This window comes from Pollicipes pollicipes, unplaced genomic scaffold, assembly GCF_011947565.3.
Source record: "Pollicipes pollicipes isolate AB1234 unplaced genomic scaffold, Ppol_2.1 Scaffold_4740;HRSCAF=5597_pilon_pilon_pilon, whole genome shotgun sequence".
Classification (NCBI taxonomy): Eukaryota; Metazoa; Arthropoda; class Thecostraca; order Pollicipedomorpha; family Pollicipedidae; genus Pollicipes; species Pollicipes pollicipes.
In genome coordinates, this window is record NW_023596545.1 from 9,751,845 (window position 1) to 9,766,459 (window position 14,615).

At 49.9% G+C, this 14,615-nt stretch overlaps 1 protein-coding gene across 1 annotated transcript in view; it reads right to left on the reverse strand.

Annotated features, from left to right (window-relative positions):
• LOC119099017 (5'-nucleotidase-like) overlaps window positions 1-14,615 on the reverse strand; it is a 31,028-nt gene that overhangs the window by 3,219 nt on the left and 13,194 nt on the right. The window contains 8 exon segments of the mRNA XM_037222064.1: window positions 2,805-2,892; window positions 2,894-2,928; window positions 3,996-4,197; window positions 4,721-4,876; window positions 5,217-5,449; window positions 5,679-5,883; window positions 9,326-9,526; window positions 11,640-11,977. Coding sequence (XP_037077959.1) covers window positions 2,805-2,892; window positions 2,894-2,928; window positions 3,996-4,197; window positions 4,721-4,876; window positions 5,217-5,449; window positions 5,679-5,883; window positions 9,326-9,526; window positions 11,640-11,957 — 1,438 coding nt within the window. The 5' untranslated portion in view covers window positions 11,958-11,977.

Here is a 14,615-nt window from a genome sequence, read left to right on the forward strand (position 1 = left end):
GGGAGCGAGTCGCCGTCCAGCCTCGGACATCTGATGTCGGTCCAGCAGCTGCGTCGGTGCCCAGCTGACAAAATAATGTGATATATATTTTAAACAGGGCTTATACGTGGCTTTATTGAAGGTTCGCAATGTGATAAACAAACTTTACTCAACTTAACGAGGACCCACGCAGACGAGCCAATTATAATGCCAAGGCGCTGGAAAAAGGGGGAGGGGGCCCCATCCGTGTGCAAGCCAATGATAAGTAGGGTGACGTGGGTGCCAGCGTATGCGTATGCTTGAAGTGAGTGTGGTAGGGCGCCGAGGGCGTGGAGTCTGCGTGGATTAGTTAAGGCCGGGCGGGGGCTCCCAGGGTTGTTATCCAGCGGGCCTCTTCCCGTGTAATTCGTCGGTGCGTGGGATTCTCGCCAGTTGGGCGTGTTATCAGTGCATCCAGTTCCGTTTTTGCCCCGTTTAGATATTATGAGCATTCAATACTAAATATCATTGTAGTATAATCAAATATTAAATATTATCACATACCATCATTGGTGGAGGTGGGGTACCGTGGTTAAGGGCGCACAGCCATGTGCAGAGAGACAGCCGTTCATGGTGCCCGACCGGACCCACCATCGCGCCAATGCCCCGGTCACCCGCTTCATCCTAGCTCTGTGGCTCACGCGAGTGTGTGATGATGTCAGGTGTGCCGGAGTCACAACGTGCCGAGCCGTGTGCCAACACCATCTGGCTCGTGTGTTGACCAATAGGCTCCTCATTATGAACTCGCTCTTGAGGGGAGGCGCGGTAGCGGTAGCCGGCGACACACAGCATCCGGCGGCGGCCAGCCAGCAGCGCAACGCACGCCGCCCACCGCAGAACCCCCCCCCCCCCCACGCACACATACTGAGCACAAAGATCGAATCAAATTTCCGAGCAGAGCAAAGGTACGACTTGGCAAGCGCTAGTGCCCAGTGCTGGCCACCGAGGTCAGGCACTGTCCTTGCTGAGCGGCAATATCCGGCATGTCAGGGCTGACAGCGCTCCGACCGTTCGCTGTCTGAGAATGGCACCCGATCATGTCCCAGTGCAGCCGTCCGAACGTACCCGGCCGGTCACTTTGGCATTGCCACTTCCCAGCGATTGGGGGGGGGGGGGGGCTGGGGTACGCTCAGTACAAGTATTGCGCAACAGTCCGAAATTGATGCATGCCCGATTGCGAAACATGCCCGATGGTCTGGTGTTTGAATTGTCAAAGTCGTCTTGCACTATGGAGGGAGTGTCGAGAACAGCAGTTTGTGCAACGAGGTTGGTGCTGAGGAGGGGCGTGTTGAGAGGCAAGAGAACGATAGCGCAAAGAGAGCAACAGTCGTATTGATCGGCGCGTCTTAAGAACCACACGGCATCATCAAAAGTCAAAAAACCGTCGCATATATGTAAAGTCATGAGCTATCATGCTTGACAACCGTTGCTTGTACGCGATGATATTTAATTGGAGAACGAGCAATGTTTCGCAGTTCTTATTCGATTTTCTTGATATCTCGATCGACACATCTGTCAGCATAAACAAAAGTTTGATTGTCTGACCGCTGGCTCGATGTCCCGTGTTGGCGGCCCCATCAGCTATTACTAGAGACCGGGTACCAAAACTACCCTGGTGCATCCGAACAGAAACTACACCCCTGCCTCGCCACAATTCAGCTGATTCATTTCGTCTTGCCATCTTAAATGTCCACCAACAGCCACCGGTTTGGCCAGCTGCTATATAACTGCTACTAAAACGCGGACAAATGAACGTTCATGCAGGCACGTTATTTCTTTTCGAATAAAATAGCGCAATCAGTACAGACGTTGGTCACCAGTTAGTCAAGATGCGTGATTTTCGCACAGCTAAAACAGTCATACCTGATATTCCCACCACAAAGGCTGATCCGATACACTGGCACACTCCATCTACAGCACGCACACCAGCGCAGTTCAGGTCAGCACCAGATGGTAGCTGGCTACTGGCCATCGCACACGAAGAAAATGCGTCCCCTCAACGCCAGTGATAACAGGCGACCCTCCTCTTCAACTTGATTGACGAAGACGTCCACAATCTGTCAGTCCTGGTAACGCAGCGAGCGGGAGAGAGAGAACAGGGCTGTCAGCATCAGGGTCATGGTATTCGGCGGTTATGCCGCGGTGCGCTAGCTGCAATGCGACAAAAGTAAATGCCAGTCTGATCGAAATTGCGCCGCAGTTCGTGCCTTTGCGGGGATCCCATGTCTGACACGGCCGAGATTGCTAACCGGCAGAAACATTTTGGTAACAACGTCAGTGACTGAACAGTAGTTTCAGGAAAAGATTTCATGCGTACTAAAAGCTGTCGCCATATGTTTTATGAGGAAATTAGGGTGTGTACGTTTTGTGTGTTCGATGTGCTTATCATTTCGTACAAGGCGGAACAGAAAGTACCGATTGTTCTTGTGGGAAGACAACTGCGTTTGAGTCCCGCTGCATTGTTCTCAATGATGAATGATCAGGCCCATGCTATGAATCTATTACATCAAACCTCGGTATACTTTATGATTTTATAATCCGGATTAGACGGCGTTGGAGACCGGTGAACTGTGATTTATGATAATCATATTTGGCCTGCTGACTCCATCCTTACGTAATTTGCACCTATCCAAGTCACCAAACAGAGAATTCCACTTCGTAAACGATTTATCCGCGTCAGCAGCGTCCCTATGCCTGGCTCACCGGTGCGCAAATGATAGAGCTTCTCCTTGTCAAACATGTCGTAGCCCGTCGCCTCCACCGGCCAGGAACCTGGCATAGCAAACGCTGGTACTGCCGGCTGCGTAGCACCGGCTCCAGCTTCGGCACCGACACCTGCGAGCAGGCGATCTCCAGCCGCTGGACACGTGATCCCAACGGGCTTGCTGATGTCGTAGAGCACGCGCAGACCTGGGCGGACGTGGAATCGCTGGGGTCAGTGTCCCAGGCACTGACGACCAGGCAACGGATGCACAGTTGTGACCCAGCACAGTTCGTCATGCGCTAGGATTTCAGCAATGGATGGAAATGGGATTGGATTTCAGGCTGGTAGTGAGCAGACCCACCTGAGAACTCGCGAAAATGCTGACTTAGCTCAGCAGCAACTAAAGGAATGCATATGGTGGAAAAAGTGTTAGCGGTTTAGTCATACTCCATTAATCGCCTCGTCTGAAACGTTGCGAAAGTTTGTAAACAAAACGCACCAACAAGACTTCCGTAATGAGGAGCAAAATATGTGGCGAAAACATACCATCGGCTTCAGCATTTTCTATAAGAAATATTCCTTTGGTGCAAACTGCCTCGCAAATAAATACAACACATTACTGCAAATCCTTTTCCTTCTTAATGGTTGATTTTAAGTGTCCATGCATAGATGTTAGTGTTACCTGTTTAACTGCGTACGGTTGATGTCCATTAAAAGCGATTTCCAAGCGTGGCCACATTTCGTTTCATGGTGATCAAACCGGCCAGATGGCCTCGTAAGTCCACATTACTCAGATGTGCATCGTCTACAAGTGAGGATCGCCTTTCATGAACTACCGCTTAACTAGCGCCATAACTACTTCCTACCACTCGCCACATATCATAATTTTACTACAGGTTGCCTGGCCGCAGTCTTCACCGGCATACTGGATCGGAATGTGGTGCTGTAAGTTCCAAGTTACTATGCTTAATGCCCCTCAATATAGTAGGAGGTACTGGGTAAACGATGTTATAGTGTCAAACGCAGATGATATTGGCGGTTCTCAATATACTGAGCTCTGCTCATCCTCAAGAGTAATCCTCTTCAGGATGAGGGCAGCTCGAAATAACATGTGTCGTATTATAATCGTCGTTCAACAGCATAATGTCGTTTAGGCCTTAGCTCTCGGTGTGATGAAGGTCGTTAACTCTGCATACGAACTTTGAACTCGTCATGCCAGAAACCGAGGGCTGAAGGCCTTTCTTACATCAAGGACTGTGGTGTATCATCTCACCGGAGATCTGTAGGAAGCCGCCCTTGATCTCGTCGTGAGCGGACGCGGAGTGCTCGAACGCCTTCCAGAGCGTGTCTCCTGTCACCAGCAGCACGTCCAGCATGTTGCCGAAAGGCTGCACAGCCTTGATCTGAGCTTCGCTGACGTTGCCCTTGCGGATCGACTGCCGAATGCCGCCGCCCTGGCATATCGCCGCTGTCACCTGCAGACGCGCAGTCGGAAAATGACGTCATTGGTCCCGCTATTCGAAACAGGGTTGGGGTTTGCTGCACACGCTGAGGCAGAACAACCGGAGTGGCAATTGCCTGTGGTTGTAGTGTTTTATTTTTCAGACCTTTTTTGCTTCTGTGCATTTCTTGAGCATTTGGTGCATTAACACGATTTTTCTGGCACCCTTGACCACATCTCAAATTGACTCGTGTTAGTGCAACATGTTTGAATAATAGGTAAGTGGCGCAAAACTATTTCTATCAACTGTCATAGTTCTGACCGGCTGATGTTTCGCCAGTCCCCACCACAAAGGTTATATGAGATTGTGACACCAATAGGCATAAATGTTACGGGTGTCGCAAAGTAACATTAAAATTAGTACCACAGGGAGGCTATCAAATTACAATTTACCTTAGCTGCAATCCCACCTCACCTCAGCTCAGCCTCTCACTTAAGGTCGTGGTTCCACATCACCTCGCCCTATCTACTCTCCCTAGATTGAGATCCCGCCTCACTTTGCTCCAACCGCTCTCAGAGGGCTGCAGTACAGCCCTAAGCATGCCGTCGGTGATGAGGTTGCCGATGTTGCACTCCTGCTGTCTGCAGTCGGCCCGGTCCCCAGACAGGTGCACCAGGCTGGTAGCGATCACCTTGGCCTCCTCCGCGTGAAGCTGGCACAAATTCCGCCACGTCAAATGACTTTCGGAGTCTCAACCCCAAAGCTGACCAGGCGACATAATCTCTATAGCAGGAACCGCATCACTCACATTACGCCTGCACTACCTGAATGTCAGAGTGTACACTATGCGTGCGGACAAGAGCTGATCCTCCTCTGTCCGCACCTCTGCGCCTTTCAGGCACCAGCGCTGTGCACTCATTACACAATGTGCTATATCATGATAATTTTTCACCATCCAAGGACGATGGTGGTATTTGGGACTGAAGATGGAAAAGGAGTGACGCGACATGCCACGACTTACATAGTACCTCCACACGCAAAACCGCACCCACCAAGTCCCTGTACTTTTGCAGGGCTTCCATGGCCTCCTGGTCCTCCGGCCCGTCCAGGACCACCGGCTGGCCTGACCACGACTGCACTTCGCCGTCACCGTCAAACGTCACGTTCAGCACGCCCAGGTACTTGCCGTACTGGTACGCTTGCACGACCAGCACGGTACGGCCAGAGGGTTGCAGCACCACCGTTGGGTAGGGCCCCTCCACGGGGTTGCCGTGGGGGGCTTCGCCTGCGATAGGTGCTCAGCTCAGACCGCATGGCTTGGGTGGAACACAAGCGTTGCAACGATGCTGAGCGACGATGAGAAAAAAAAGGATGAAGAAAGAAGATACAAAGCACCTACATGGTTTAGGTGGAACATAGGCGTCACGGCGGGGCTGAACGATGATTAGAAAAGAAGCCAACGATGTATATATATATATATATATATATATATATATTCTCATTTTCGTCCGTACCTGAGTAGAGCAGGGAGTGCGAGTGTCCTCCGACGATGACGTCGATGCCGTCAATTTTCTCCGCCATCTCCTTCTCCCGGATGTAGCCAGAGTGGCCGGCAGCTATGATGATCTGGGCGCCCTGCTTCTGCAGCCGCAGAGCTTCTGCCTGCAGCGCTTCAATCTCGTCCACAAACCGAATTCCGCGAGCGACGCTCGCTAGCTCCTGGTGACAGATTCATCGGCGAGCCCGGGTCAGGTCAAAACACCGATTTTGCCGGGTCTTGGACAAAACTTGCTGAAGAGGCGCACGTGCAACCGGATGCAGAGTTCCGTTCAGCTCGATGGCTCAGTTACGATCGTACCCGAGCAGATACCTTACCCCCGCTGCGCTGAGGAGAGGGCGGAGAGGATTAATATATTACGTCCTCTGGCATGTGAATGACCTGACTTTAACAGCCTACGCTTGGTACGCAAAAGCTAAGGACAGGAAACAAAGTTTGCCTTTGCGGAAATCTAGCCCCGTCGTACGAAATGTGAGTAATGGTAAAGGATCTTATCAGGATGGTTGTTTTTGAAATTCTTAAACAAGAATGCATTCTACCGTAGCAGGTCGTAAAAGTGCAGCCAAGGTGATTGCCCATTATGTGCGGAGAAGTTATATTATTGTTTGCGACATTGTACTATAAAGTGCTCCAAAAATGATAGTTCGTACGATACTCATGATTCAGCGGACATTCGTCAGCTGCAACGAAAGCATAGATAAGCTGTCAGCAGTAAATACCGCACCTGTGTGGAATTAGGTAAGGAAATCTTTGCAGGTATATAGAAGGTAGTGCTTGGTGTTTCACTGCTGGAAAAGACTAACCTCCGTTGAATACTGTAGAGGAAGCGCCTGCAAGCTCCACGAGCCTGGGTAACCGGTTGAATACCCTTCGCTCGGGTGAGGGTAGGGGTGGGTGGGGGTGGGGGCAATATACACCCCGCCCCCCCCCCCCTCCCAGCCAAGATCTAGAAAACTGGGAGAGCTAGAGAACCGGATTCACAGAGCGTATTGACCTGTATGTGGGCTCACCTGTGTCAAAATTTGAGGCCCATGGGTCATGACCCTCGTGTCAAAGTTCAAGCAAGATCAAACTCCAGCTTGGTGTCCGAAGTCCCTCAGACCTCCTCACGCAACCTTCTGGAGCGCCTAGATATATGTTCTAAGAGGTCACTGGTTTTCCTTTAAGGTCAGTTCTCTTATGACCTTTCGAAGTAACGACGACAAAAAACCTACCAGAATGCCTTTATTTTGTCATTTGAATAAGCGTCAAGGATTTCACTGGGCGGTATTGTACTGAAACAGCAAATATTCACCCGGGTCATTTAAGGCCAGTAACCTACTGCGACCTTAAAGAAACCAACGGAACATGTGTGTTGCGGTCCCTGTCATCAGAAAATTCGAAATGAGCACCAGAAACCCCCTCATGCAGCACGCTCTCGACTTAAAAGCATGTTGGTATAAACCCCGGTCTGACCCTCATACTTTTATTATACTTTCATACCCTAGGTCGATGGAATTTGTTGTAGTTCTACATTCGATTAGGTTATTGCCTACGACGCTACCCCAGAGGTGTATGGCTCCGTCTAACACTCCGTTGTCTGGTCAGGTTCAGCGATTCCATAAAAATTTCCTTCGCCGACAGCCATGGCCTGGATTTCACCTACCAAAGGTCGGCGACCTTACACGGTACACCTCATTTTCATGCTAATGCACTACTCAATTGCCCACAGGGGTGCAAAAACTGGTGCGGCTACGCCAGTTGTTCGAAAATCATTCTGGAAAAACCCTCGAGGGTTTGAGGCTCCCACCCGGACGCATCTTAACGAACACTGACATTGAATCGTACTGATATCGACAGCTGTTAAACGCAACAGGGTGTTAGAAAATGTGGACCGTATTTGAGCTGCAAACGTCCGCTTAGCCCGATGGAAAGGTGGCTGATACTGAACGTAGAGTAGACGATGGAGTGACGATAGTAGACGATAAAGTGACGATCAAGACCACAACGACGGGGACAGAGCTGGACAGAATGAAGAAGCAGAGAGACTCACAAACTTTCCGCCATAGGCTATGTGATGGCTTACGGCTAAAAACTCGTCACCTAAAGCTTCCTCAATTTGGTGTGGGGCGAGGCCACGATAAAGTAGGAGCACAACGGTTAAAGGCGAGTTAGTGCGACGCAATGGCGCGGTAAAAAGATACTAATAGAAATTACATGTACCTCCACGCACCGGTGCGCTGCTGCTGTTACTGTTATTGTTACCCAGCTGTTTCCAATCTATCTTTTTCGCCCTCCCCCACGTGAACTACCGCTGCTAGTTCGTGAGTCTCTATGGTACTTAATTCGCTTCGAATTTAGTCCTCATTGTCGTCACGTCGTCTTCGCTTTACCATCTGGCTGCGTCCAGGGCAAGCATGCATCATCTCTCCATCGTGCTGGATGGTCACCTTGAAGGTAAATAATCGAGATGCCCTACTGCCAGGAGCCTTTCTGTGAATTTAGAAAGGCCGTAAATTTGAATGTGTACAATCATTTACACCCATCAGTAAATTTTGTTTGTAAGGTATCCTTGCTCCATTGCCAAACGTTTCCAGTTATTGACATTGGTCAAGTAGTTGCAGGTCACTTTTTGCGAATATAAAAAGTTTGTTCAGACCTTTTATTATTATGACCATCGTTCGTAGGTAACAGGTCACGCAGTTCTTTGCAATATTCAATACAATTCCTTAAGAAACGCGGCGGGCTATCATCGAATCTGACTTTTGGCGCAGACAATTTGTTCATCTAATATTTTCTCCTCATATGCCGTTATGTTTCGACACCACTACAAGCCAATATCAGCCGTTCAAGTAGCTTGGGAAGCAGCGAATGTACGAGTTCTAAAGATAATACAGCACAGGCTGGACGTGCGTCAGGATCTCGGCCCCCCGGGATCGCAGCAAACAGCATAAACGCCGTCTGACAGAACGGAGACCTGCTATCAGTGTGGCCAAATTGTATGTTGCTGCTTGCAGTGCGTATTGCACTGCGCTTTGCACACTAGCACCCACCATAGATAGTTGGTTGTAGACACTTTGCAATGATCAACGTCAAATTTCGACCACAAAAAACGGATGCAGACTCTCCAATGTAAACTGCGGTTGCCTCGTATCCTCCACAAATCACTCAACACCTCGCACTGTTACTCCTATGTGAATACTAGCAATCGACCGGGGTACCAAAAGGGATTGCCCGGAGCGTTCAATGCAATGAGAGCTCCCTCGCCCAAAGAGATAGGAAAATATCCTTGTTTAGGCCGTACGGATGTTGCATTCAAAGGCAAACACAGAGGCCCAAACTGGTGTCACTTCCAGTCGCCAGAATATTCAGGTTACACACACACACACGCACACGCACACGCACACGCACACGCACACGCACACGCACACGCACACGCACACGCAACACGCACACCACACACACACACACACACACACACACACACACACACACACACACACACACACACACACACACACATATATATATATATATATATATATATATATATATATATATATATATACACAAATAAATATATATGTCAGATAGCTGCAAGTCCGTCGATTCCTCTCGACATACCGGCGTTTCGACGGTGGTGAAGCCCATGATGCCGACCATATGGTCGCCGATTTGCTGGATGATGCTGGAGCGGCACAGGGCCGTGATGGGAGAGGCGTGAGGTCCGAAGTCGATGTTGGTGCACACCAGTGGATGCGACACGTTGTTCATGTAAGGCAGCAGGCCGGTCAGGCCGTCGTCAAACTCGTGGTTGCCCAGAGCCTGTAGATATGATTTCGGTCAGGACACGGGCGAACAGTTGTGATTTATTGTCCGTGCTATGGATGGGCTGTGACTCGATTTCTCGGGTTTGCTCTTAAGCGGGTGCATATCTTATGGAAAATATTTTGCTTCAGTTTTGTTCAAGATGTACTAAATTGTGTACAGTATGTTTTATCCTTGTTCTCAAGACCTCTTATCACGAGTACGAGCATTACATCGAGGTCACAGTCCTCAAGTCTAGAGAAATAAGGTCACCTAGACCCCAAATCCAATTCGCTCCCGGAATTTTCGAGCTTAGCTTATAGGCTTTGCAAGAGTTTGTTGTTGTTTTTTGGACTTTTAAAGTTGTCTTTATCGGAGCCAAAACGTCGAGGGCTCGCGTACATTACGAGTCCCTGCACTTTACATCCGGAGGGGCCTGACCCCACAGGCAGTGTGTCAAAAGTAAAGATTTTGGATGGAAATGTTTGAGAACTTTTTTCAACACGCAAAATGTCGTCTGAAAAAATAAAATCAACGAACAAATTGATTAAGCACATGCTAGAAAAGACAAAATATTGGACACCTGTCACCAAAGATGTTGAATTTTCAGGCATAGATAACGTATGTTGTCCCGGTATTCAATTCATCAGCACATATAATTCCTCGTTTATTTGATTTGGGGATTTCGGCGAAGACTTCAGTCCTACAGGGCACGTTTTCCTGACACCATCTTGCAACATTGTCCACAGGTTTCACGGCACTCGCGTCATCCACTTTTTAGGCCTGTATTTGTGCTCTTTTGTTCCTCACGTCAGGTTGGACGGATGCCCTTGCAACAGGTCCCAAGCGCGGTGTCGGTACGCATCATGGATAGACCAGTAGGAATGGGCTTTCAATGGATAGCTTATTCACGGGGGTGGGGTTTCACAAAATGGAGTCGGGTGAAGGGCTAAGCGGGGAAAATGGCTAAACATACCTCAAAATACACTAAAAAAGCACTTATACCCAGACCTGGCCTACGCTTTGCTGTTATTTGTATCCCATTTATCTGACTGATTGAATAGGAAAGTACGGCCCCGGTAGAATAAATATCTTCCAAGCGCGGTGTCAGAGACTGTGCGAACAACGCACTACTTTTTGTGACAGCTCGAGCATGGGCCAAAGATGACGATGAGCCAGATCCGTGAATTTGCTTCAACATTTGTTCAATCCACACAACTGTGCGTTTGGTTTCGGCCGGGCCCTTTCGGACACTTTCTGGTGGTTTAGAGCAGAGCTAACACCACGGTAACAACGCAAGCGGGTCAAATCAAGCAGACATATGCAGCCCTGCCCAGTTCAGCAGGCATATGTAGATAATGGCGTGGTACGCCAGAGTTCAGCGTGGGAGGCCTGGGGCGAAACCATCTAGTAGTTCAGACTTTCGCCTCCTACGTGAAAGTTCCGAGCTTTAAAGGGAGTGTTCCACATTTATATGGGGTTTTGAACTGAAAGAGACATTTTAAAGACATTTCGGTGCTGTTCACAATCCTTCCGTTCTTAAAACCCAAACCCCTCAAGTTTCTGAGCTACGCGCCCGTGAGAATGGGGAAGGTATATAGGGGAGAATATTTCAGCCACCACGGCATTCATGACGCCATAATAACGTCGTTCATATCCTGCCATTCCGTAAGCCATGCAGCGTTCAAGGCCAAGAAAAATCCACTTGTCGGGGCGTTCATATCTAGTCATATCGTTTGTGAGCGCGATTCCCAGATACAACACCTTGGCTTGTGCTTGGTTAATTAGCTCTCAGTCAATGCTGTGCAAGGTACGATGACGTAATCAACATATGACGCATTGGGGAGCATGTTAATTGAACCGAAAATTACTCCGTCTAGTGCAGTCTTTTCCACTTAAAAAGCATACCAACGACTCCAAGTTAGCTTGATCCATCATATCTGATATTTGGCTAATCGGCATGCTTCAATATCTTCAAATGTGAATCTTTCCTCTCATTTTCTGGCACTGAGGCCCTGGGCGCTACATGACCACCTCAGTCGAAACCATTTAACAAAACCTCACGATTGGTGACGACCTGAAGCACATCTCTTTGAAAAGACGGAAGGCTCAGGTGCTGCTGGCAACTCACCATGGCATCATATTGCACCCGGTTGATCATGTCCGCAGCCACGTGCCACTTGAACATCGTGTAGTATTTATGACCTTGAAAGATGTCGCCACCGTAGAGCATCAGAGTGTGCGGCACGTTCTGCTTGTAGGTGTTGACTGCGTGGACCAGCCTGCCTATGCCGCCGTAGCACTGGCCAGAGTCCTTACACTCTCCCGTGGTGGAGCTGACCGGGTCGAAATGCGCGTGAATGTCGTTGTTGTGGAGGATGGTGATGTCGAGCTCGCAGGTGACGAAGCAGGCCGCCAGGAGCAGCAGAAGAACGCGCGATGGAAACATGACGGAGCCGTGATAGTGTGCTGGAAAGAGGAAACAAGCTCGGTTAAACAACAGTCAATGGATATCGGTTTGGAGCTGAAGCGTCAAGTGTAAGCTATCGATATCTAAAAGAAGTAAAAGTGGCATAACTTTGCTGTTAAAAGGAGCGGTGCAGCAATCATGAAGTACGGTGATGATTGCGTGCTGAAGGCGTGTGTGATCCTCTGCTTAGTTTATTAGGATAGGTACCCCTACCGTATCCGCCTGTGGTGCCGCGCTTGACTGCAAGGTAAAAACGTGGGTAAATATCGAAAAGACGGATAAGGCAAACCACTTCTTTCGTTGAATATCGTCACACATCACACAACAAAATCAACTTTGGACTTTCACGAAAAAGGACCACCGCGGCTTCCCAGCCAGCCCGCTACTGCTTCTGTCCCGCAAAAGGACCATCGCCAAGAAGGTCAAGACACCTGCAAAATGATGCCAACGATCTACATCACACCATTCCCTGTCTCCCAAAGTCGCAGCCGGGGATGTGAACGCGCGCGACCGATCGGCAGTCCCCTACCTCGCTGGGTTTCCAACCACGGCTCACACCTCTGATAGGAGCAGGATGCACGCGCCCGCCCCCACCTCCCCGGCCGGGCCTCTGACGGCGAGTGGCGGCTGCCGCCAGCGCCCTCTGCCGGCCAGCACGCCGACCCGACGGCCGGGCGCGGCAGCATCTGCGCCGCTAAACGTGCGGCCCGAGCTGTGACGTCACAGGTGTTCTGCTGTCTCTGGCTAGAGCGCCATACATCATGTTGTCATACATGCGCACAGGCGACGGGTCTGCAGGAGCTCGTCGTTGCGCTGGTTTAGCCGCTTTCTCCGGCACCAGTTGGTGGAACCCCGTGCGGGCGGTTCTGCTTATGATGCTTATTATGTCGTCAAAAAGTGCAACTCAATTCTTTCCTGCTTGTGAAGAACTCGTCATCGCCTTACGCTCGAGGTTCGTTAACTCTCATCCAGCTTCATGTTTTCCTTCATCTTCTGTGCTGTCTCTCCGTCTGGGGTAGGGCTGAAGCGTGTCACCTAAACAGGGCCCAAGGGGTGATAAACTTTGGGCTCAGAATCGCCACCGATGCTCGTCGTGCGGGATTCAGTGGCGGCGACTGTTCAAGCGCTGGGCTGGCGCGGTGTTAGTGACCTTGCCACCCACAGCGACGGCCTCGCTGTATTCAGGACCTCTAATGACTCGCGGGCTCCGGTGGCGTTCAGGCCTCTATTCAGCCCACGTACTGCTGTATCACAGCGTGCCACCCGGGCGGTAGCGGCAGTCGCGCTTGATCTGCCAGCTCTGCGCCTGTCAGTGGCACGCGGGGCTTTTCCGTGTCGCGCGGCCTCGTCCTGGAGCTTTCTGCCGCCGATCATCGCCGCCTCTCGCACCCGCAACGAGTTTCGTACCAGGCTAGAGGATTTAGACGGTCCCGTTGTGTAATCATTGCTTGCTTGCCGTTGTGCAACATGAGTCGACGATTTAGATTTTCATCATCTATTTTGTTTTTGACAAAGTTGTGTGGACGGCTGGATGGTTGTTAACGAATGTGACTGCGTTGTAATCATTTTTAACATTGCATCATGCTACTATTGCAATTATAACGAATCAAACAATAAGCCACCTGTTGGAATAATCCGTGAACACAGTGAACTGAAGTGAACTAAAACGACGTTATGGCGCTATGAAACAAGCCGCGCTCAACCTCAAGAGAGCGCTTCACTGCCACCTGACACCTGTGCCTCATCGTCTCTTGAGGACGAGCTAAACTAAAAATATTGAGCATCACCAATGCAATCGTTGTTTAGCACTACACCGTCGCTTAAGCAGCACGTACTGTTATAATGAAGGTCGTTAACTCAGCATAAATTTTTTAACTCATCATTCCTTTATGTAGCATTCCGTCGAATTTGCGTGACAATGGCCTGATCTTCGTGTGTCACTTTAGCTAAACAGAGTGAACCAAGCTGCCCTATCATTTGTCACACTAGCATGTTGACCAATATGTGTACTACGAACATTGCAAAACACACGTGCTGGGAAAAGCGACGCAAATGAAAAGCACGATGGTCATAGTAGTGGGCAGGGTGTTCGATCCAACAGCTCCAGGCCTTCCCCCTTCCCCCAAATTAGGCTCTAGTCGCCCCCCCCCCCCCACAAGACAACAAGAGGAGAGAAGATGGGGGGAAAGTGGGCAAACCGGGAAAAATCTCATTGTTGGTGTACTTGGGGGGGGGGGGGGGGGGTAGTGTGCGCCATTTTCATCGTTGACTACCCCGACTGACTTGGCGAATCTGTGGGTTGTGAAATACGGATGAACGGAATCTTCGGATCGGATTGCGTTACGCGTGCTGGTTTCGCCTGCGGCAAGCTTCGTAGAAAAAATTTCATAAAATGATAAGTTCACCCGATGCAAACAAGTATTTTCCCACGTGAGCCAAAGACAGGTCTGGGGAGAGAGCCATTTCTCCTGCCGTAAGCTATCAACGCCTTGCGCTACCATTGAGAGGTTACATTTGCCTTCGGTTCTCAGCTGGGAGTGCTGTGATTTAGTGTTGTGTTTTCCGGTGGTAAGATACGTTTTGCTGCGTCACTGGGATAGAGGAAGGGCAGTCTGGTTGTCATTCCTGGGTAACAGC